This window comes from Antennarius striatus, chromosome 17, assembly GCF_040054535.1.
Source record: "Antennarius striatus isolate MH-2024 chromosome 17, ASM4005453v1, whole genome shotgun sequence".
NCBI classification, from domain to species: domain Eukaryota; kingdom Metazoa; phylum Chordata; class Actinopteri; order Lophiiformes; family Antennariidae; genus Antennarius; species Antennarius striatus.
Window position 1 is genome coordinate 15,591,442 of NC_090792.1, and position 25,491 is coordinate 15,616,932.

General features: G+C 38.6%; 3 protein-coding genes across 9 annotated transcripts in view; all 3 read left to right on the forward strand.

Annotated features, from left to right (window-relative positions):
* Positions 1-1,369: 1,369 nt before the first annotated feature.
* Positions 1,370-15,636, forward strand: grm1b (glutamate receptor, metabotropic 1b). The gene is made up of 8 exons (XM_068338916.1): positions 1,370-2,084; positions 3,324-3,573; positions 7,663-7,898; positions 10,155-10,401; positions 10,744-10,912; positions 11,344-11,470; positions 12,676-13,603; positions 14,796-15,636. The coding sequence occupies exons 1-8, from the start codon at positions 1,370-1,372 to the stop codon at positions 15,634-15,636; spliced, it is 3,513 nt and encodes a 1,170-aa protein (XP_068195017.1).
* A 1,866-nt stretch (positions 15,637-17,502) lies between these two features.
* rab32b (RAB32b, member RAS oncogene family) lies at positions 17,503-20,727 on the forward strand. Its single transcript, XM_068339365.1, has 3 exons — positions 17,503-17,716; positions 19,656-19,933; positions 20,563-20,727. Exons 1-3 carry the CDS (start codon positions 17,503-17,505, stop codon positions 20,725-20,727), a joined length of 657 nt encoding a protein of 218 aa, XP_068195466.1.
* Positions 20,728-24,328: 3,601 nt separating this feature from the next.
* The window catches only part of stxbp5b (syntaxin binding protein 5b (tomosyn)), a 29,211-nt gene continuing 28,048 nt past the window's right edge, over positions 24,329-25,491 (forward strand). For all 7 annotated transcript variants that reach the window (XM_068338472.1, XM_068338475.1, XM_068338477.1 and 4 more), the window contains exon 1: positions 24,329-24,776. In XM_068338472.1, coding sequence (XP_068194573.1) covers positions 24,636-24,776 — 141 coding nt within the window. In that variant the 5' untranslated portion in view covers positions 24,329-24,635. The remainder of the gene's footprint in view (positions 24,777-25,491) is intronic.

Here is a 25,491-nt window from a genome sequence, read left to right on the forward strand (position 1 = left end):
GTCACCTGACAGCCATGCCTGATGCATTGAGGGGTAAAAAGTTGAGCAGGCTGAAATACATCAGTGATAGACCAAAGCTAAGGCAGCTGTCTGTGGTGCTGAAACTCAAGGGATTCAATGTTCCAGACTTTCTTGCATCTCAAATCCAGCATTTCATGTCTTTTAAGCTCTCCACCTCTGTTTAAGGTTCTACCTTGTAGGTCACTGCATATTTTAATGCATGTTTTTGATGCTAGATTTAATACGCTTTCAGTTTCATCTGTATAATTTGTTATAGAACATAAAAGTCATTGCATATTTCAGTATTTTTAGAGTTGTTTTTAGAGCCTTCTTAATAAAACAACAGATTAATGAGTCAACTGGAAAATTTAGGGCGACAGCTACTTGTGCTTTTCTTGATTAGTTTCATTCAGAGATGTGTCTGGACTTTTGTAAGGAGGGATGCCCAAGTGTAGAGCTGACTTATGCAGGAGCTGCATAAGTCAGCTATGCACAACATTACATTGTGACAGTGTCTTAGATTCATTAACTAAGGATTTTTTAATAGCACATTTATTTCTCTAAAGTATTTGTTCAAGGAATTTGCAATACATGGACTTCAAATAAATATTCCTATCAATCCCAATATGGCAGAACTGAACCAAGACAATATTGAGCATTACCAACAATAACAAAATAATAAAAATATTATTTATTATTATCTATAGAACTTCACATCAAACCCAACATAGATAAATTAAAGGTAAAATAAGTGTGATAAAAACACGTCATTTTTCAGAATAAAACAGAAATAAAACTTAAAATTATGCATGCATAAAATACACAGTTATCAGCAGGGGAATTAAAATAGAGCAGTCTAGACTTTGGGACAACTTCAGATACAATCAAAGCGTTAAAGTACACACAGTTAAGAGAACAGATATTGTAAAAAACAAACAATTTTTTTTTTCCAGATGAACAAACTTTAACTGAGATGTTTAAGAAAACTCTGATTTAGCAAACCAGAGTTCCTCAGGTAGTGTAGGTGATTCACAGCCAGAAAGGATTCTCCTACCAGTTGGTCCAAACTTAGGTATGAAGATAGTGAACAATGCACATCCCAATGTTCTAGAGACCATTAAGTTTACTATAGACAAAGAAGGCATCCTATTTGAGATGCTAAAATGAGGTAAGATTATTATGCTTTCAAATTACTGAGATTATTTCATCACAGTGATGCAGACTGAGTATTTTTGTTGATCATCTTCTTGCACTATGTCTCACAGATTGAGGAAGGAGGAGCACCAGAGTTAATTCCCTATGTCATCTAATAGTGGATTGATGGACCTCCATTATGTCCAAGAGGACTTGATTCAGCACCTGTGACACCATGTCGAATATGATTTCCCTGACGGCTTTAAGCATTTTCTACTTGCCCATTTTATTGTTTGAGGCATTTGTGTTGTCTAAAGGCAAATATGAGAGATCAGTGGTGCCGAGTTCTGCCTCTCGTCTGGTGGCAAGGATGGATGGTGATGTTATCATAGGTGCCCTCTTCTCTGTTCACCACCAACCATCGGCAGAGAAAGTGGCGGAGAGGAAGTGTGGAGAAATTCGTGAGCAGTATGGCATCCAGAGAGTGGAGGCCATGTTCCACACATTGGATCGGATAAACTCGGACCCAAACTTGTTGCCCAACATCACCCTGGGCTGTGAGATCAGGGACTCCTGCTGGCACTCGTCTGTGGCCCTGGAGCAGAGCATCGAGTTCATTCGGGACTCTCTCATCTCAATCCGGGATGATGGGGATGGCTCCAGATGGTGCATTGAGGGGGAACCGTCCAGTCAGCCACCACCTACCAAGAAACCCATCGCAGGGGTCATTGGGCCTGGTTCGAGCTCAGTAGCGATTCAAGTTCAAAACCTCCTGCAGCTGTTCAACATCCCACAGATTGCCTATTCCGCAACCAGTATTGACCTGAGTGACAAAACTTTGTTTAAGTACTTCCTCAGGGTTGTTCCGTCTGACACGCTTCAGGCCAGGGCTCTCCTGGACATTGTCAAGCAATACAACTGGACCTACGTGTCTGCAGTGCACACAGAAGGTAACCCACATCTGTCTTCACTGAAAAGAATATAACACAAATATAAAAATAAGGTCAATGAAACGAATAGTTAAATGAGTGAAATTGTAAGTCTGAAATAGTGAGTGGCTCTCTGATCTTCTCCAACATGCCATTTTAAACTAAGAGGGCCAAATGCTCCGTTAACATTAGTTTTGTAGTTTGCCTGCGAGTCTGGAGTCTCTATGAACCTTAAGATTTATCATTAAATTATTTAAAATACTGTATATATTGAATGTCAGTCAAAGTTTGGATTTCAAAAACCCTGAGATGTATTCAAATAATTTGAAAGCTTTAAAATCATAAATATACCACTAAGCTGTACTGTGAGCTTTTCATGCTGTAGCAATGACAAAAATTGCAGATTATTGTTCTGAGGAGAAAAATCTTGTCATCGGCATATACATTTTCTTTGATATTGTGTCCTTTAATATTATGGCCAAATTGTTTATCATAGTGGAAACTTAAAATTGTAGGGGCCTTAGAATGGAACCCTGTGGATCACCATGTGTTACTGGTGTTGATTGGTAATTCCCAATTTCTACCCAGAATGTCCTCCCTGAAAAATAAGAATAAAATTAATCTGGTTATTATAGTAATTTATTGAACTCAATAAAGGGCTGTTAAAAGGAGAAATAAGGCAGGTAAAGCAGAGATTTCCTAATTGCTTTAATCCCCAGCTACAGGCACTAATTTTCAATATTTTAGCATTTGAAACACTGAAATTATTGTGAAATTATTAGTGGGCAAATACCCACACACAGCAGGTACTTTCTGAATAGAAATGCATATAAAATCTCTTTAATGAATCAACAGAGTTTTTCCTTCTTGTTTGGGTAAATAGACCTGTATCCATTAGCATAACACTCATTTATTCAATTATGCACTTTGGTGCAATGATCCAGCTGTTGTTTCATCATATGAATTTAACATTTAGACTGTAAATAGTTATGAAAGCTGTTCCAGAGGCTCATGTCTCACATGTATTATAGAGGGTAATTCTGGAGGAGTACTGAGAAATGGTGTCTCTCATGTTCATCATGGTCTTGTTTTATGCAGTAGAGTATAATGAAGGTGTTCTTTTCTTTTTACTTTTCTTTTCTTTTCTTTTCTCTTTTCTTTTCTTTTCACCACTTTTTGACTAGAAACAGTCCCAATCAAATCCAAAATCTTATTTCTATGAGCTGTACAACATCTTCTTGCGCTGTGGGTGTTTCTCAGGTAACTACGGTGAGAGCGGGATGGAAGTGTTCAAAGAGCTCGCCTCACAGGATGGCCTCTGCATTGCCCACTCTGACAAGATCTACAGCAACGCAGGGGAGAAGCAGTTTGACAGGTTGCTGAGGAAACTGCGTGAGCGTCTGCCTAAAGCCCGAGTTGTTGTGTGCTTCTGTGAAGGCATGACGGTCCGAGGGCTGCTGATGGCCATGAGACGGCTGGGGGTAGTTGGAGAGTTCCTCCTAATTGGCAGGTTTGTTACAGACAAAAGTTTTTATGTTTTCTCTTAAGTTTTATGGGAAAGAAAAGTTTTCAAGGAAGATTCATTTTTCGATTATTGTGTTGGCCCTGACTCTGTCAACACAATAGCAATCAGCAAACTAAGGAAAACTTTTACAAACTTTTCCCAACTCATTTTATTTTGTAATACAGAGATTTGATAAAGATAATAGTATATGATTGTAAGTGTAGTTAAAATGTCAACAATCTGTTCAGATTTTCAATTTTGTGAAGCATTTTGAGGACTTTTCTTTCTGCATTTTGAAATATGTGAGGTATATGTAGATGGTATTCTTTCTAATATACATATCGATACAAACCTTAAAAAAGGTAAATTTTCAGGTTAGTTATAAATCAATTTTGTGAATGTCACGTTGCTGCTGTGTTTTCAATGTTCACAGTAAATCTCAAGTCCACAAAACACAAAATTGTACATCTTTTTATTATATGCACTATTTTAATGACACAAATTGAAAACATTCATTGTGATAATGACGGCAAAGTTTTCTGAACAAGCGTGTATTTGGGTCCAAATAGTTCAGAATCATTTGGTCATATCACTTGATATTCCATACCAAACAGAGCTGACCCAGTTCTCATGGAATTATAAAAGATTAATTTTTGATTGTTTGATATGAAATACATTTTTTGAAAGTGGGCAAGGAAGTAGCAGCATCGGATGGAGACAGAAAAGCTGCAGTCATGCAACTACGTCAAGGCAAAACCTTGAACTTTGCTGTGCTGCCATGGTAACACTTTGCATGTTTTGTAGAGGTTTTTTCATGATTGGTGTTGAAACTGTACTGACAAAATTTAAGTCAGTCTGAATAATTGTCAGGGGGGCAGCTTTTCAGTAAATGGCAAAAAGAAGACTGACACAAAATTTAGAAAATTTTGTCTAAATTTTGTACCTCGAGATTAAACATCCAGCAGGAGCTACTTCTGTTGAACTTTTCTAGAGGGTGCTTTGGAGTGATAATTTCCACACCCAATCCTACAACTTAAGCCAAATTGGAGTTTAGACGACCTATGATGAGTGTACCAATTTTTGTGAGTTTTTCAGTAAACCATTCAAAATGGATTTAAAAAATGATCTCCACAAAGTTCTCTGTGTATGCTTTGTGCATGAGCTCTAAAAATATTCATCTCTGCTCAGAATAGGTTGTATTCGCAATGGTACACGTGAAATCTTTCTTTCCTGCTGGGTGGATAGTTCCTCTGAAAGCAGAAGCTGCTTTGAATCAAGCTCCGTAATGAATAATGCATCCACGCAGCGAGCTCTCCCTCTCCTTCTCCTTCTCTCTCTCCCTGTCAGATCATAGGCAGGATGGGCTAATATGAGACAGCACCTCCAGCATAAGCTGGGGATTGTGGAATAGTGAACATCACAGCTCATATCAGCACTTAGACAAACACTGGTGTGCTGTGGCTCACCTCAAGTCCTGTTATATCAGTCACAGGGTCTGATAAAAGGTCTTTATGGCAAATTTACAGAGAATGGATCATTATTGTAAGGATGGTTTATTCAAAAAGACTGATGAGAAGAATTCAAAACCTTTCTGCTTCACTTAACTTCAGTAATGCATGCGTGAAAAGTGGGTTTTAAAACTAAACTTGCTCTCACCCCTTCCTATATGAATTTGTGTTTCTGCATAAGTCTCAGCAGAAAGATAACAAGGGTGTGTATTTTGTTATTGTGTGTGTGTGTGTGTGTGTGTGTGTGTGTGTGTGTGTGTGTGTGTGTGTGTGTGTGTGTGTGTGTGTGTGTGTGTGTGTGTGTGTGTGTGTGTGTCTGTGTGTGTCTGTGTGTGTCTGTGTGTGTCTGTGTGTGTCTGTGTGTGTGAGTGTGTGTGTTTTCTGGGTCAAGGAGACAATCGAAAATGGAAGATGTTTTTAGATTAATGCAAAAAGTGAACACGTGCAGGAAATGTGCAATAAGCTGATTGAGCATGCCTGAGGTGCTGACCATCCGTCTTCTGCTGAGGTGCATGGAAAAAATGGTTGCTGTCACACCGCAAATCTCACACATCTCACTCAAATCGTTTGATCAGCCATCAATGGATGGCTGATCAATGGCTTTGGATGGCTTTGGATTAAACAATGCATCAGTTTTATGATCCCAAGCTTGACAGAAATATGATTCCTTATTCCAAAAAAAACACAAGTCAGGCTTATATAACTCTGCTTGTTCTTTGAATAATGTCTCCTCTTAAATGATTCATGGATGTGTGACATTAGAGCTGTGTTGTAAATCTGTACCGCATGGTTTGACGTCAGTGCTGTAGGATTTTGGCACTCACCGTGTTTGACTGGAGAGAGTGTGATGCTGCGAAGCAGATGGCCAGGTAGCGTTAATGCCGCCACACTGGGCAGCCATTGTCGGTTCAGGCTTGATGTGGGAGCCAAAGCTGACAGATCTGAGTTCAGACCTGACTGGGCACGCGGATGAACTCAGTACTTAATGTCTACCCAGCAATGCATCCATGCATCCATGCATCCATGCATCCATCCATCCATCATCCATTAATCCATCCATCCATCCATCCATCCATCCATCAATCCATCTGCAGGACGACAAGTATGAATACTGAAGACTGAATTTTCTGTTCCTATCAGTACTATTTGTCTGTTGTTGTCAAGAAAGTTTACAAGTGCATTTCTATAAAGGTATGTGCAAATCTGTTTTTTTTTTTAGCCAAAAATAACATTTTAAAGTTGTATTCCATTCAGTGGAGACATGCTATTTAAGGCCTCTGCATATCCCTTGTTTTCTTTCTCTTACTCAGGCAATAACAAATGTATGCAACAATACCGCTTTGAAGATCCTCAAGCTTCATTTGCATCTCAAATGAAGGGATGCTCTTCATTGGATGTGATTAAAATCTGTGTGAGTGAAAGTGTGAGGTTCAATTCAGAATAGATTATCACAAAACAGAGGCTCTAAATGCAAATCACGCAGCGGAGATGTAAAATCACACTCAAGAGTCTGAGTGTGTGGAAGGTGCAAGCTTGTTTTCTCCAGGGCAGACTGTACAGCTACACTGCTAATCTGTGAATTCTCACTGCACTTGTGATTGTTTTGGAGTTTCTTTCCTCTTTCAGCAAGTACAGTGAGCATTTCCACACCCTTCAGCAAGACAGGGGAGAAGGTTTCTGAAAGCTTCAGACTGAAGGTCATTAGAGAGGATGCATGCAGCTTCAAACACCAAATCATCACAGGAGTTTTGAGCTTTCACAACACTGTAAAGCAACAATTTTCCTTTGGCCAGACAGGGATTTCTGGTCTTATATGTCACACAGTTTGTGTGCAGCGAATTGATTTTCTAATAGTTAACTTCTGCAAACCTTGGAGACATCTCAGCTGTTGCATGACCATGAAATCCTTAATTTTCACAAGGCTAAAATGTATTTCTGAGTGAAAAACTCATAAAGTTGTTTTACAACACATAGCTCACTTTTGAAAGTATTTCCATCAATCCTCTAACCACAAAGACAGAATGTTATCATTTACAAATGTGTAGGTTTTGTTTCCTAACAAAGTGAATTAGTAATATGCATTTATAGTATATGAATGTGTACAGGAAGAGAGGGAGAAGTAGAAAGACAATCTCAGGACATCATGGGAGGTCATAGTCACAGCATTTCATCCCAAAAACATCAATGATTTATAATCCATCAGATTCACGCACATGAATGTTTCATGTTTTTGTGCCTGCACAACATTGCTTTTACTGAATGCATCTACATTTATAAACCACAGCAAGATGGCATTGGAGGCATTTTGAATGGATGGTGGTAATCCAAATCTAGGACTTTTCCAGTTATCTAATTCATCAGGAGTTGTGTTTAAAAAACCAAATAACATTTTTTGAGGGGGGGGGGGGGGGGGGGGCAGGACAGATCACTGGTTCATTACAGGGTCAATTATAATTTATGCTTACATTTACAGGAAACTTAAAGTCACCAATTCATCTAAACTTCATCTTTTGCTCAAAATTCACCTGCAAGTTACAAACCGGTGCTGACTCTAGTGGTACTATCTGACTTATATTTCTCCCTGCAGCGATGGCTGGGCGGACCGAGTCGAGGTGGTGGAAGGATACGAGCAGGAGGCTGTGGGAGGCATCACTGTGAAGCTTCAGTCTGAGGAAGTGTCCTCCTTTGATGACTACTTCCTGAGGTTGGGGCTGAGCACCAACACCCGCAACCCATGGTTCCCTGAGTTCTGGCAATACCGCTTCCAGTGCCGCCTCCCTGGACACCCACAGGAGAACCTGAATTATGCACGAAACTGCTCAGGTAGTTGAACAATTCTTCCGATGCTTCTCGCAGTTTTTCAGGGTTTTCCCATCAGCAGGAACTGCTAGTCGTTTTGAACTGTTCTGATGTGTGCAATGCCCAAAGGACGATGCCAAAAGGGTCTGCAAACTGGAACACAATGTTTAATAATAAATTAGACTGCTAGAAGGCGGAATACTCTTGGAGTGAATTCAGTAACATTTGTTTTTATATTGTTCATTTCTGTGACACCTGGCTTTGCAGAGGATGCTCATCTAGGTAAATTAATCCCTTCTCTCTCACAAGGAGCAACGTTCTTGAAACAATGCTCAAAAAGCATGTTTCCAAAGCACATTTTTTCATCCTATTCATACATGTTTGTTTTTTTTTTAATTATACTGAACAACTGTATGTTTATATTTTCAATCTTGATTTTTTTTTTTAGGTAGATAAAACATTCAGTATTTCTAAACTTGCTGCATTTTTTTAAATATCAGTGAACATAAAAATGAAATAATGCATGCCGCACGAAAAAAGTCAGTACAGGTTATGTAATTTCTACATCTTTTTCTTTTTTTGCGAATTATTGACAAGAATACTGCTTCTCTTATTTATTCTGCACCTCAAACTTTTCTGCATTCCTTGAAGACAAGATACTGAAAAGCAGAAATTATTGTACTGTATTGTCTTTTCCCCCACTGGTGGAGCTGCAGTTATTATTTGTTGTCCTGTTACACCTGTTTTTTTATTTATTGCATATTTTTATTTATTTATTGGTGTAGAACTTCAAAATGGTGAGTGAATCCCCTGAATGGATTATAAACCTCCTCACTTTGGGAATATACATAGAGGTTGACTGACATTAAGGTTTTTATACATGCTGTCAATCTCAGTTAACCTCTAATATATGAAGCTATTGGGATGTTTTTTTTCCTTTCTCTGTAGTGAGAGCCCAAAAATTGATTGTGCTCTCACATCCTTTGTTATCTAAGACAGTCTTATAAAACAGCCCAATAACATTGAGTGAGATGTTAGCGGCTGATCCAGCTTAAGTTGCATGCGGCCACAGCAATAGTGAAGCCATACTGCAGCAGATAGTTTCAGATTCATTGTAGTTTTATTTGGACAGAGATGGTTCATGCAGCCGACTAATCCCGACGTGCAGCAGTAGGTCCTCTGCTTGCATGCTGACATCATTTCATCATGACTGAAGCTCACACAGCTCAGCGAGTGTCGAAGCCAAGGAGCTGTTAAACTAGGTCATCACCAGCAGCTCCCATCGGACGCTCACCCAGCTGCTAACCAAATGAATTTCCCGTTTATGTGTGTCTTTTTGCAAGTTGTCAGTTTCCTACCAGTCCTTTTTAGCGTTCATTAATTTATCACATGAAACTCACCAGTCTCGCATATCTAAGCTTCAAATGTTGAATAATTGTTATACAGACTTTAGAGAAAGGCAACAACTGACAATATAAATGGCAAGTTATGTAACTAGAAGACAAAAACAGGGTAAATATCTCTTCCAGTCTGCACACAAAACTGGATCAGTTAAAACAGTGTGATAGACAGTAACTACAATACAGCAGTCAAACATTTAAACAGAAAAACATACAACTACGTACCCGCAACACTGACAAAAAGAAATATATTTTACATGAACAATACACACAAATTCAAAACAAATGCTAAATGTCAAAAGTGTATCTTCATTATTTCCCTTAATACTTTTATTCAACACCACACCTTAAACATACCTGCCGAACGATTTACCGGACATTTTAGATTGCATGATGAAGACCTTTGGACATTGAATTTGGCACAAAACAACAATAAATCAGCTTTCTCTGCTTGTAGCTTGATTACACTGAACTGATGGGGTGCGTTTGCATGTCACGCGGCGTTTGAGTCCAAATATTAAACACTGATTTTCTCATGACATTTGCCCGAGGAAAAATTAAAAATGTATGAGGGGAGTTAAATTTTCTGCTTGAGATTCATACAACTTTAAATGACTGAGTCATGAAGGTTTAGATGGATTGTCTTGCCATAGAAACAAGGTCTGTTTGAAGCCATTTTCTATTTAAGTGGTCTCGTACAGAGGCAAAGATTGTGAGCACCCTATCACTCCTTTGTAATATGAGACACCATGCTAGAAACACCTGCACAGTACATCTGAATTAAGAAATGATGATGATTACAGTGCAGAGACACCTCTGTAAGATGTTTCCTCTGCCCGGGAGTCAGTCAAGTTCTTACCGATCTCTCACCTGTGGACAGGTTATGAAAGTCTGGAGGACAACTATGTTCAAGACAGCAAGATGGGCTTTGTCATTAATGCCATCTACGCCATGGCCCACGGGCTGCATGACATGCACACTCACCTCTGCCCTGGTCACCTGGGGCTCTGTGATAACATGAAGCCCATTGATGGCAGCCACTTACTGGAATTTCTTCTCAAGACAAGCTTTACGGGTGTTTCCGGGGAGGACATATGGTTCGACGAGAACGGAGACTCACCTGGGAGGTAAAACATTATTTTGGAAGTACTGGATTGTAATTCCTCAAGTACGTTGGAAAACAGAGGTGTTTAAATGTTAGTTATTGTAATTATGGGAATTAACTAGTAATGAAAGACTGCAAAAATATTGACTAAAATGCAGGGATTAAACACTACAGCAAATGTACAAGAAGATGGTTTACTACAGTACTAATGAAATTATTGCTTCATTCAGAAAGAGTGCACTTATCAATAATCTTAAAATACTTTGGTTTCAGTCTAGAAAAATAATAAACTAAGTTTAAAAAAAAAAGAAACTAGAGTGTAATTTTTAAAATTAGATCATCACTGCACTCTTTCCACTCTCAGGTATGAGATTATGAACTTCCAAAATGTGCGTCCTGGAGTTTATGACTACATTAACATTGGATCCTGGCACGAGGGAATACTCAGCCTCAACGAAGAACTGAGTCGGATGAACAGCAGTGACATGGTCCGATCTGTGTGCAGTGAGCCCTGCTCCAAAGGAGAGATCAAGGTAGCAACATGTCCTTTATATAGTCTTCTGCTTCCTTGGTGGCCTCAGCTTAAAGCTAATGTCACAAAAATGGGAATAAATTAGTGAAAGCAAATAGAAGTTCTTATCTTAGTGTTAATTTATATTAATTTGTAATATCTTAAAAGAACAGTTCGCTTAAAGAATTTGATCATTTCAGGCTGACGGTTTGTGAAAAAACATATTGGTTTGAAAGCCCAGCCTTATGATGAAACAGTCTTTGCAGCTGTGGAACAGCTCTTTAAGTCATTTTATTTTCTTGATGCATTCTGTTCCAGATCCCCTGCAGCCTTTTTCTACAAATAGAAAAACCTGCCAAAGGGAGTTTTCGCTGTTCAGAAATTGCTATACTGGTGCCAAGAGAGAATAGAGCTCCCTTTCACTTGGAGTTAACAGTTCTCTTTATTGACCAGGTCATCAGGAAGGGAGAGGTGAGCTGCTGCTGGATCTGCACAGCCTGTAAGGACAATGAGTATGTCCAGGATGAGTTCACATGCAAGGCCTGCGAGCTGGGCTGGTGGCCCGATGAAGAACTGGAAGGTAGGCTGAGTCTTGATTGAAGAATTTCCACCGTGAAATGTGGAATAATAACCTGGCATTTGTTGTATATTATGTGTAGAATGTGTACATTATCGGAAATGTCTCCAACAATGTTCAAAACCAGAGTGTTGTGTATATTTATTTAAGGTGTTTCCCTCATTCAACTCTTGGTGAGACTTGAAGGGAGAAAAAACATTTGCTCACATTGAATGGAAATATTTTTTTTATACAGATGACTGCAACCTGTCGGTGTGGAGTGTTGCTGACAAGCTGAACCATCCATCCATCCATCCATCCATCCATCCATCCATCCATCCATCCATCCATCCATCCATCCATCCATCCATCCATCCATCATTATCCTTTTATATTTAAATTAAGGTTAATTTTTGAATTAAAATTATTTTGAGTGAAGATCACCTACAATGGCCAAATGTTTAGTTTGTTGCATGATTGATACCTTCAGATATAGGAGTGCATTCTTTAGTCCTAGCAAAGGCTCAGTAGACAGTTATGTTCATACAGGCCTCTATTCCCCTCCTCCCCCTCATTTCTACAGTAGCTTTGCACAAACCTGTTCTGTCCTACATTATTGCTTTCCCATGACACCTGAGAGCGATTCATCATCTTCTCCATTTCACCTGACAGCAGCCCTACTTCACTTACCACTCTTCTGGCCCACTTTCAAAGCCCTCTGCTCTGTTCAAAGACATCATACTTTGCTAATATCATCATCCAACTTCCATTCACTTTCATTTTTCTTCAAAAGAACATCAGATACTTAAATAAAGGGGAAAAATGATTTTCTGTACAGTACATAAATGAATAATCAAAAGTGGATATTTTGTGTTTATTCTCAACATGAAGCTCATATTTGGATGAGGAAGTAAGTTACTTTGTCCTCCTCTGCTGGCAGCAGCTCAGTGTGGTCATTGCTGAGCAGAAAAGGGGTTATTTATAGTTGAGCTAAAAACCTACTTTGAAACATACTGTATTTTCTGGGGCTAAAATGTATTTAATGAATTATGTATGTGTCCATATGACAAAACCTTACAAAGTTTTTCCCTCCTTTTGAAAATCTGATTTTATTTAGGCAGATTTTCTCCAGATAAATCAGAAACTGATGCTGAAATATTCAAAATTTCATGAGTTAATTTTATTGTTTTGTAGCCAAGTGTTAATGCAGTCATATTTTTGTCCTTTAGGCTGTGAAGCAATCCCGCTGCGCTACCTTGAGTGGAGCAACCCGGAGTCCATTATTCAAGTGGTTTTCTCTTGCATGGGCATCCTGGTCACATCATTTGTTGCCTTTGTCTTCGTCTTATATCGCGACACACCTGTGGTCAAATCTTCAAGCCGGGAGCTTTGTTACATCATCCTCGCAGGGATCTTCCTCGGCTACCTGTGTCCTTTTACCCTAATCGCCCGTCCCACTGTGGCCTCCTGCTACCTCCAGAGGCTCCTAGTTGGACTCTCAGCTGCCATGTGCTACTCTGCCCTGGTGACTAAAACTAACCGCATTGCCCGTATTCTGGCAGGCAGCAAGAAAAAAATTTGCACCAGAAAACCAAGGTTCATGAGTGCTTGGGCTCAAGTGGTCATTGCTTCCATCCTGATCAGTGTCCAGCTCACCTTGGAGGTTACTCTCATCATAATGGAGCCTCCTGAACCCATCAAATCCTACCCCAGCATCAGAGAAGTTTTCCTCATCTGCAACACCAGCAACATAGGTGTTGTGGCCCCTCTGGGCTACAATGGCTTACTTATAATGAGCTGCACTTATTATGCCTTCAAGACCCGAAATGTTCCGGCAAATTTCAATGAAGCCAAATACATTGCCTTCACAATGTACACAACATGTATAATCTGGTTGGCATTTGTGCCAATCTACTTTGGCAGCAACTATAAGATCATCACCACATCCTTCTCTGTCAGCCTCAGTGTGACTGTAGCCTTGGGCTGTATGTTTACTCCAAAGATGTACATTATCATCGCCAAACCTGAGCGAAACGTACGCAGCGCATTCACCACCTCTGATGCTGTGCGTATGCATGTGGGTGATGGGAAAATTGCCTGCCGAAGCAACAGCCTGCTCAGTATGTTTAAGAGGAAGAAGAACACTGGAAATGGCAGGTAGGTTCATTAACTGAGCGTCTGGGTCATGCTCCTGAGGCACCTCAGGGATGCTAGTTTAACTGCAATTCCCTCTCTAAGGGAAGCTGATACCTTACTGTATTCACCCTCGTAGGGACACCTGTTGTAAAGTGTGATGGATATAGCTCAGTGCTCAATTCACAGTTAAACTTTGAACTGACGGTAAAATTAAAACAGGCATCTCTATGTGCTCAGGGATGTCAAGTGGAATCATAGATATTGAGTACAGGGTTTCTGCAGTGGAGGAACAATCACCCTAAAGTTTCTTAGTCCACAAAACATTTCTGGAAATTTGCAGTATTGCAGCATTCTATAAACAACTGAAAAAATGTTGTTCGTTATTCAATCTATCCTATCCTATCCTATCCTATCCTATCCTATCCTATCCTATCCTATCCTATCCTATCCTATCCTATCCTATCCTATCCTATCCTATCCTATCCTATTCTATCCTATCCTATCCTATCCTATCCTATCCTATCCTATCCTATCCTGTCCTATCCTATCCTATCCTACCTTACTCTACCCTACCCTAACCTACCTTACCCTACCCTACCTTACTCGACCCTACCCTTTCCTATCCTATCTTATCCTATTCTATCCTATCCTATCCTATCCTATCCTATCCTATCCTATCCTATCCTATCCTACCTTACTCTACCCTACCCTAACCTACCGTACCCTACCCTACCTTACTCTGCCCTACCCTATCCTATCCTATCCTATCCTATCCTATCCTATCCTATCCTATCCTATCCTATCCTATCCTATCCTATCCTATCCTATCCTAGCACTTGTATGTTCAAAATCTGAGGAAGATGCACACAGTTTCATGGTATCAGGTAAATACTTCATTACACAGGAAGTGTGAGCTCTCATTGATTTTGACTATCAGTGTATGTACATGCATACACACTCTGAAGATACATCAAGCTACCTCTACAAATCAGCAGGGTATTTCTGGACTTCTGGAAAGGTCTGCGGAAATTACTGTACATTCCATGGTTGTTACAATTTTTAAGACCTGTACATATCCTGGATTAGGTCCAAAATATTATATTTTTTTGTCTTTTTAACTTCTCAAAATCATTCTCTCATGAACCAGAGATGCTGTTTTTGTTTCTTCTGTTCTGGGTTCCTAAAGTAACAACCGTTTTTATTTTGTTCATAGTTCTAATGGAAAGTCTGTGTCATGGTCTGAACCAGGTGCAAGACATCCTCCCAAAGGAGCTCACATGTGGCACAGACTGTCAGTGCATGTGAAGAGACAGGAAGCAGGTTCCAATCAGATGGCAGTCATCAAACCCTTAACTAATACCTTCCAAAATAGAGGCCTAGAATTCTCAGACCTCAGCACCAAGACCTTGTACAATGTGACTGAGGAGGATGAGGGTGACCCTGTCAGATACAATTACCCCACCACTTCTACCATGATGGCTCACGGGCAAATTCCTGCTTGTGAGCTGATGAAAGATGTGAACGAGGAGGTGGAGCTCTATGCTATAGAGCACTTGCAGCCAAATAGCGTTAACCCCGAACTGGTTATCATGGACCACCTTCATGGGGACATGGTGGTAAATCGAAAATTCAATAGTGACAATAATGATACGCTCGGCATGCCTGAGGCTATGAGTAGCAATATGCCCTTATACCACCAGGGCAACCTCATCCAGCAGGACCCGATCCTGCCTGTAAACCTTGACCTGTTTGATGAGGAGCCCACCTACCCCTTTGTGCAGGAGGGGATGGAGGATGAGCAGTTTGGCCTTCTTCAAGGCTATATTTACAACAACACCCAGATTCACGAAGAAGAGGACTTGGTGGAGATCACATTAGACACAGAAGACTCTGTGGCTCTGATGCCCCCTTCTCCTTTCCGAGATTGTGCAGATCCTCCCCGAAGCCCCTTTCCCAATTCACCTTTGTCTGAGTCCATATTATGCGATACTCCAAACGTGACATATGCTTCTGTTATTCTCAAAGACTTGAAGCAAAGTTCTTCAACACTCTGAGGATGCAAACTAAACATTACTTGTTGTACAATATTTAAAATTTGATTATTAGTTGTGTCGTATATGATACAAAAGTCATTCAATGGTTTAGCAAGGCATTTTTCACAGTGACTGATAGCTTTTACATCATAAGGTTGAACAAGATACCAAATTCTAAAATTATTATAGACGTTGTCCACAACAGTAAAGTATTTGCATATTATTACTACGTATGTTCAAATTTTAACATAAGCTTTTAGGATAAAATAGATTTTGTGCTTCAGAGATAACCAACATGTGTATATACATCTGTTAACAGATTTGTTCATGAACATAGATGAAATAACAAGCATATGAGTTTGTTGAATTTAAAATATGAATATTTAAGTAGAACAAAACAATCCAATTTGTTCACAATGTGTTGGAATATTTGTTTTACATAGACCCACACATTGTGTGTTCTGCCATTTGTTGTGAATCAAGAAAAAGTTTAAAGTATTTGTCAACATTTTGGAAAAGAATTATTTCTTTTTTCCCCCCATGCCATCTGTTGTCGTAATACTCAAAATCAGATGATGTAGTTAAGCATGAAAGATGCCCAATTGTGTTGATATGTGACTAACGAGAAGCCCTCGGTGAATGGAAACACGCTAAATAAACATGCTAAAATAATGCTCCATTAAGCACCCATTACCTTTCATAAGCAAAAATAATAGACAACATTAAATGTAAAGCCAGAGCTAGCATCCAATAACTTAGTTCAGCAACAAGAAGGGGAAAAAATACTGACAAAAAAGCTTCAGCTAGCACACATTAGCATTAGCTGAAAGAAAATAAAATGAACAGTATATGTAAAGCTACAGATAACACCAATTAGTTTAGCGTAGATTGTATCATTCTATCCATTATGATAAATTGTAGTTTTCACACTGTTGGATTTGTATTGATTTCCCAAAATGTTGAACTTTTACTTTAAACTTGGAGAGCACAAAAAAAGCACAGATGAGGGGAAATTTAAAAGATGTCAACATGATTTTTTTTTTATTGACAAAATAAAAAAAAAAAAGCAAATATCTGTGAATTTTTGATTGATATCGTATTACAAGGAGAATGCAGTGACTGTATTACGAATGTAGCAGAGTTCAAGTGCCACATTTTCAGGAAACATGTTTTGTTTCCTTTGTACATTGACCTACTTTCTATTGTCCTGTAATTTTAGTTAAATTTGTTTCAAATTTATACATTTTATATTCGGACATCTCAATTCCCAACTGTATGGATTTATGTGTAAGATAAATCACATGTTTTGTGTATATATGAATTGTGTATAATTTTTTGACAATCAAATGATAACTACATGCATGACAGTGTTAGAAAGAAGTTAGCTGTTTATGAATCTATTGTTTGATCGGATGTGAAAGTCAGTTTCCTGAATATTAAGAATTTAAAATGCCATCAAAACCATATAATGTGATAAAGTAAAAGTGTTACTGGTATCTCAGGTGTTTGCAACCTGATATACACACACAATGTGGCCTGCAAGTTTAAAACATTTACTGGTACTTAAAGATACACGTGATTGACTGGAGGGAATTTTACTTGTATGCTTTGTATGTTATGGTTTTTATGGTGACACATGAAGTAGCTATGTGGTCCAGGCCTTTCCCACTCCAATAAGTATTTTGATTCAAAGGTCAAACATTTATGAGTTTCTGTGAAGAAAAGAATTCACAACAGGAAAACTATTAACTATTCCTACAGAGCAAGTACCGGTGAGACGTCTACGGTAAATGCAGACCATGGGCTACCACCTGTAAAACTAGATATGAGGAACACTTACTTTTCTGATGTTTAATTGCTTTTTTTTTCATATCTGGCGATCATAACATGGCTGGAAGTGCAACGGCACCATGGACAGAGAGGCTGTTCAAAGTTTTAGTTATTGGGGATTTGGAAGTTGGAAAGAGCAGCATTGTCTTGCGTTATGTTCATAAACGCTTTAATGAAACTTATAAATCATCGCTTGGAGTTGATTTTGCTCTTAAAACAATTGAGTTGGGTCCCAAGACTCTGGTGAGAATGCAACTTTGGGATATTGCAGGTGAGTCTCACATTCATGAAGTTTGTTACAGTTCTGTGCCCTGCAATTCTAAATACAATTATATGTTGACTTTTTGGCTTCTGATTTTCTATTTTAAAGATGATTATTCCTCAGACATGTGCAATACCCTCGAAATAGTGCATAAATCCTGCATTTAAAAAAGAAAAGCAGTTGAAATCCAGCATTTAATGACTAGATATTATTGGCCAGTAGTGATTCCATACTGTTGTATGAATGTGAATGAACATTTCTCAGAGGTGGCAAAGATTGTCCTGAATACAGTATACAGTAAAGAATTACAGAGGTTTTTATTCAAGAACAGTACAAGCTAAATATGTGCTAACAGAATATTTAATTGAATCCAAGCTTACGAACAGTGTTACAGGGGGCCAGGAGAGATAGGTCCCAAAATGCAATACAGCAGAGCTACTCTTAGCAAACCTCAGTTAAAAAAAAGGTGCGTGTGTGATTCCCACCACTGCACAGGGAAAGAAGGGCGACATAAGCAGCATTCACATCACGTGGGGAAGTAGCAAGAAGGCCCTAAAACAATAACAAAACTAGTATAAAAACCAGATTCAAAATCTATCATTAGTAAAAGAGCTAAGAAGACATTTGTTAAAAACTGGAGCTTCCTGAATAAAAACAACACAGTTACCTATTCATTGAAAGAACCATCAGCTCATATACTGTAGGTTTAAACTGGCATCCAAAGGGTTAAAACCAGGAAGCAAACAGCAGTTTGGAAAAGTCTCTGACCAATCCCTGAAATCAAACACAATGGGATTATTCCGTCAACAATCACACTTTAATTGCTTGGCATCTAAATTCAATGTTCTCTTGTGTTTACTCAGTGCGATGTCTTGGCCAGGTGAGGAGGCATGGCATCAGCAAAACTCTTTAGCCTGCAAACATACCACGGAGTTTGAATGAGACTACCTGATTGCAGTTAATGTAGCCTGACAGGGAAAAAAATAACATTTTTTTTCCAATAGCTTATCCATATGCAACAGTGAGATAAAGCAGGAAGTTTAAAGCTACTGTTCTTTGGTTTCGGCTAATTAAAATATTTGATTCACAACTTTTAGTATTTTTGTTGAGAACTATTAGTAAACAGCTGAACAGTAATGAAAATGCTTTACATAAACCAAAGTACTGCTAAATACCAGATTAAAAATAAAAATACATCTACATTATGTCCTTACTGTTGGTGCTGAGAGGCATGTAGGATTTTAGCCATTAAGATAGACCTAGTTAATCATAAAAAGCAAAACAAAGCACAAAAAAGTATATTATGTCATCCTTCTTTGCATATTTAATAGAAAAGTTGCAATGTTAAACGAAAAATAAAAGCTTAAATTTATGTGACATTTAAAGAAATGTCCTTCAAAGTAATGTGCTATATATATGCCATGCTTTGAAATCATCTTCAAAGAAATAGCTTCTAAAAATATAAATCACACGACCCTCTCCTGAACTGTTTTTTGTATACTTAGGCATTTCTATTTAAATAAATACTTACAAAAACCACACTAGACATATAATTAAGGTATTGTAACCTTTTCTGAAATACTAGTGAGTCTTTGTTTCACATTTATGGAAATGGCTCATACTACAGGAGAAAAAGTTTGCAATTTTAACTCCAGTAATTCTCATTGTAATTGGATTTCACCATAAATCTGAATGTTTTCAGTCCATGGAAACTGCGGCCAGTACGACTGCAGCCCTTCTCATTGCTGTTTTCTCAGGTCTAATTTTAATCGTAACCAGTGTCCATGGGAACATTCTATTTTATTTCAGAAAATGAATGTGTCTGTCCCTCACATATCCCACATTATTTATTTTAAAGTCCTACAAGATTAGATTATTAAAATCCTGCGTGCATACAGTCACTTTCTCAGCTGTGTGAGGGCCAACTTTAATTTCCTCTCCCCTCCAGGCCAGGACAGGTTTAAGAAGATGTCCAGAGTGTACTACAAAGGTGCGATGGGAGCATTAGTGGTGTTTGACATCACAAACAGCTCCACCCTGGAGGCCGCCTCAGAGTGGAAACGAGATCTTGACAGCAAACTGTGTCTCGACAGTGGACATCCGATCCCTGCTGTCCTGCTGGCGAACAAATGTGACATGACAGGAAGAGACGGGGACTTGGTGAAATCACTGGACGACTTCTGTAAAGTCAACAGATTCACGGGCTGGTTTGAGACCTCTGCAAAGGTGTGTGCTGGGAGAAGATAACCAGGCAAGTCAAGCCTGATAAGATTTTAGTTGATAAATATTTTCAGAATGACTCTGAGAAAAATTACAGAATTATGACAATAGTCAAGGTCGCCTTGTTATTTTTTAAGGTAAGCCTGACTTCAGGTTAAATCAGTTTGCGATAAGTTAGCTTGTTTTAAATTTGATTTTGGTGTGATACATTGGAATACATTATGTAATGGTATATTATCATATTTCCTTTACAAATACCGGTAAACATTTAAAGTCCTACTTTGGTTAAATGAATGATACAGTGTAATTAGATAAAAACAACTCCAACTTCATCTTTGTTATGATGAATTTTACTGATGAATCAATGGTATTTAAATTATATATTTAGCCTTCAAACTACTTAAAAAAATACATCCACCTAGCTGGGACTCCATTCTTCACTAGTGGATCATGTGACTAACAATTAGAATTGCATGAGCTTATAGTAGACTGAGTGAACTTTAACACTGCAATTACATACTCGCACTCCTCATAAAATGAATTCAAATATTAACAAGGCTGCAGCCACGGATTGAGCCAGACACTTAACTCAACTGATGCATGCACAATCATATCTCTCTCTTCACCATTTGTAGGACAACATAAATATTGATGAGGCAGGTGCCTTCCTTGTTAAACAAATGATGCTCTGCGACACCGGCCTGTCCAATGAGGAGTGCCACAAGGAGACAATCAAAGTGGGCCTGGCGTCAGAGGAAAGTCAGACCCAGTCATCGTGCTGCTGGAGTCCGCGGCTCTAAGGCAAAGAGCCTAACAAATGCTGTAGCAAGACCTGCTTCAGCTGCAACATACATGTTTTACTGTGTCACAGTCAATGCTTTTATATCCATATTTCTGCCTCACAAGGTTCCTCCATAATGTGTGAGATGCATCATTAACACCTCTGTGGAGCCAGTTTTTCTGATAATCTTCCGATACAGTCAGCTCAAAAAGAGATCAATATAACACACTCCGCTGGGAAACGACTTCCTACCATGTCTTGATGTCCTAGCTAGAAATATGTTAATATCCTTCATTAAATGACAACCTATTCAATCCCAACTCTGAGTTGTATTTGTGCATTATGCAACCCATGCATATAATTATCTGTTAATCACTTCACAGTGGGATGAGCTACGAGCCGTGCACAAGCACTGCAGTTTGACTTGATATGGCCAATAGCAGAGAAACACTGCGCATGACCTGATTTTGCTGGAGGGAGGAAAACGCAGTTACAGTATAAACTCTGACCAGAGAGGGTTGGGTGTGCAAAGCTGAAATTACGCTGTTTATAATTGTTTATAAATATTCTAATGATTACATTTATATATGATAAGAAGTTGATGATGCCACATTTATAATTTCACATTTCTGTCTCTAGACAGGTTCATCTATACAGACAGGGCTTAGGTGGGGATTCAGAATTCACATATTACAGATATTGCTTTAGTACATATTGGGGCATCAGCTTAGAGGCAACTGAATATGCCACTTGTGTATTGACTATACCACTTGTATATCATAATTTATGCAAACATCTTTGAAAGGTGAATTTAGAAACAGTCATTTATAAAGAAATAAAAGACAGTGATCCAGTGCGTCATTTTTTTTGAGAACATTATTCACTGATGTGTTGTACGCTGCACAGGTTATTTTTGCATACTAAGCTGTCCTTTGCTGTCCTGTAGTTTTTAATTTTCACTGTCCTTGTAGCTCATCAAGGGAACTGTTCTACATCCTGCTGTCAGGTACTCACACTCAATAGCTTTTGTCCAAATTCCCTCCAGGAATGTTGTGTTTTTGTTTATTAAACTTGATAATCCACTCTTATTTATTAAACCAGCATTGATACACTTTGCTGAACAAGTGAGTGCAAATAAAAGGCAGGAGAGAAGTTGACCTCAATTTTGCCAGAGGGAAAGTGAGGGAAGAAGTAAAACTAATTTTGGATTTTGTCCCAGATACTAGAAACCTAAATTCAAGAGTCAAACAGTGATGCTGGCCCCTATACTCTCACATTGGACACAAAATCTGAGTACATTAACACACACACACACACACACACACACACACACACACACACACACACACACACACACACACACACACACACACACACACACACACACACACACACACACACACACACACATGCATGCATGCATTATTGACATTAGCCCATTTTGTCCTCCCTCCTATTTTCATGATGGCATGAAAATTTCACTTCAGTCCAACATGCGAATCAGCTGATGAAGTGTGAGAATCCCTGCTTTGCTTCTGCCACTCTCTTTTTGTGTCTTGAGTGGCTCATTTTATGATGGTCTATGTTCATAAAGTATTCACTGTCTGTGGAAAACAGATGGGTAATTTATGTCAGACATTTGAACTTACTTTTCCTGCACAAAATTGGCAAATTTTAAGCATTTCACAAAATCCGTCACTGTGAATTGACCAAAAATATTAACCAGAGATCATCTCCTATGCTGTCAAAGCAACCAACGAGGTGGAAGGAGGAATCGTTATTTGCTGTCCATGGCACTGGATTTCGGTTTTAAAGGATTCCTTCCATAGAATAGCTGTCAAATTGCATGCTGGTCTAATATTGGTAGACGACTCCATCTTGTGTGCAAAACATGGATGTGCAAAAATACAGTTTTCTATGGGAGAGATGGCTGAGTGATGTTTTATTTTTGTGGATGCTAAATGCTCCACATTACAGGCAGCAGGTTAAAATTGCAGGTCATTTAAAAGTTAATGTTGTAATACAGTCATTTAAAACAGAGAGAGAAAGACAAGAAGTGGAGAGAGAAAGAGGAAGAGATAAAGGAGAGACAGGGAGATTGAGGAACAGAAAGCAGACAAGTACAGTAACAACAAGAAGAAATTATAAATGAAAATAGCAATTCTTATTGTACAACTCTTGCAACAACTGCAACAGCAACCATAATAATAATCTTCATAATAATTATCATAGTAATAATGGTGACTGTGACGAAGATGATGAGGTTGATGTGACAGTAATATCTGTTATAATTATAATAATTAAGTCAGTGCAGAAAGTAAAACTCTAACATACAGCTTATGTCACAGTAAACCACTGTTGGAAAGAACCAAGAAACCTCCTATTTTACATCTCTTCAATGTCTTTTCAGATGTATTATTTAATGAATGTTTCATAATTAATGTTTCATTTACATTCAAAAGCAGTAAAAAGACTGACTGTCAAAAAAAAGGGGGGGGGGGACTCCTAAACGATGGATCATATAGGTGACCATTTATCTTGGCTTTCAGGTTTTGTCCAACCAGATTTTCTGGTCCTCTAAATCTCTCTGGAGGTAAATTAGCCTTTTTTTTTCCTCCTAAGGGAACAAGAGGAAGGAGGAAACATGGCCCATTTTCCCTGCTCTCATAATAATTGGTTGACTCCTATTAAATTTCTGTGGGAAAGTTCTTTAGTGAAAAGGAGTACCTATAAAATATTTTTTCTCACTCATTCTTTATTCTATTTGATAGTTTTTACACTTCAAGGGTTCAATCTTCCAAGCAGCCATAAAAAACAAACTAATTAAACAGATTCACAATTCCTATTACAAAAATCAAGTTAATATAAGTTCTATCAAGTATTTCCCTGTTAGGTATCAAATTAGAGTTTTTTGTTCAACCTCTATTTTGATTTTTTTTTAAAAGGTTAAGTTATCGTATATATATGCATTTTCTAAATAATAGTGACTTAATATTTTAGTATGTCAAGATAACAGGTTAGTACTGCAATAAAGTAACAGAGTACAGTACATCTAATATACTGACGGAGCATCTTAAAATATTAACTATGTCAAAATATTAAATTTTTGTCTGAAAACAATTACTAATCTAAAAATAGGGATTTAACAAGTTAACAAATGAGATTGTACAGTATCCCAAAAAAAATGAACAATGAGTTAGCATTTGAAAATAATATCTCAAAAATAATGCGAAACGTCTTGAAAGCGCAACAATGCTAAATATTTTATTTTGGAATACGAAGTTTATTTTGAAATAAACAAATCATTATTTTAACAAATTTCTCATTTTTAGACATATTACTGATTACAACGGACAAAAGTCATTCTATTTAAGAAAGTGCGTCAATAGACATTTTCTGAGATGCTACTTATTTCAAAGTATTAACTTATTATGTCATTATTTTAAGAACATTTTTCCGATTCCTTGGCAGAAAAGTGTTCGTACTGGCTAGAAATGCTACAATCCCATACAGAAGTACCAGAATCTGTCGGCTAACAGCAGACTGGCCAACATCCGGGTTACCGCAGTGCGCAGACTCACTTCCTGCTGCAGTTCACTGCGTTTCCGTAGCCAGTTTGCTACCCGCTGAGCCCTGGCCGGGGAAGCAGCTCAAGGAAACGGTTGATCCCGATCGAATAACGTCAGCGCTGGTCACATAAATGCCGGATTAACGCTGATTTCGGAAAGGACTGACTAAATCAATTTTAATGACTCGGGTGCTTTTGGAGAGTGCGCTGGCAACACCCTCCGGAAGATGTAAGATGTATAGAGAAAGATATTAACTGTGCGTTATTCCGGCTAAATAGCTAGCAGCTACCTCCTATATCCAATTTATGGTAGCTCGCTTGATCTGTTCTTTCAACCGTCGCGTCTCTACCGGAGGAAAATGAAGAAGTTTAACATTAGAAAGGTGCTGGACGGCTTGACAGCGGCTTCCTCCTCCCCTGCGACTGCTCAGTCGGGTATTTCAAAGGAAAACGATGCCGTCCAGGAGACCCTCCAGTCGGAGCATTTCCAGCTTTGTAAGGTGGGTATTCGGTGACATGATCGGACTGTTTTTGCAAAGTGACAGATGACAGCGGCGTGACCGCACACTAGCGTTGTTTCCAATTATTAGCACCGATCACTGGGGAGAAGGGAATCGAATGAGGAAAAATATTCAGCACGTAGAACGACCTGAAAAATCTAGATCAGATAGTGAAGTAGAAGTTTAATCTATGGGGATGTAAGCAGGAGATAATATCGGCTACCTCTCCTGGGCTGTCCCGTTGTCGGCTGTCATAGCGCTCAGATTGTTTGCTTTGCACTGAATCGTTGCCTGAAGTCATTATTATTACCACGAGTTAAGTAGCTGACATGCTAGACGTGAGACAAAAGAAGTCAAACATATTTTAATCAGTTTAATTCTGAATCAATGGTTGCTGTAACAACTCCCCCTTTCTCTACTGACCAAGAGGAGGTCCCTCCCTAAAATGATATCGATACTAAGGACGAAATCCATAATTCGCATCCAGTGTAAAAAGTAATTTACCTGAAGTTCATCTCAGGACGATGATATGAGATGAAAAGTGTAAACTGTAATATTGAAATAATCCCTTTTAATTCAATCAGGTCTTAACGAAGATTAAACTCGTGGCCCTGAAACCATAATCTCCAGATTTGTGTGTGGAACAAATTACGCACACACACACACACACACACTGAAAATGTCAACACTTAACACATGCTAGATTTTCCCATCC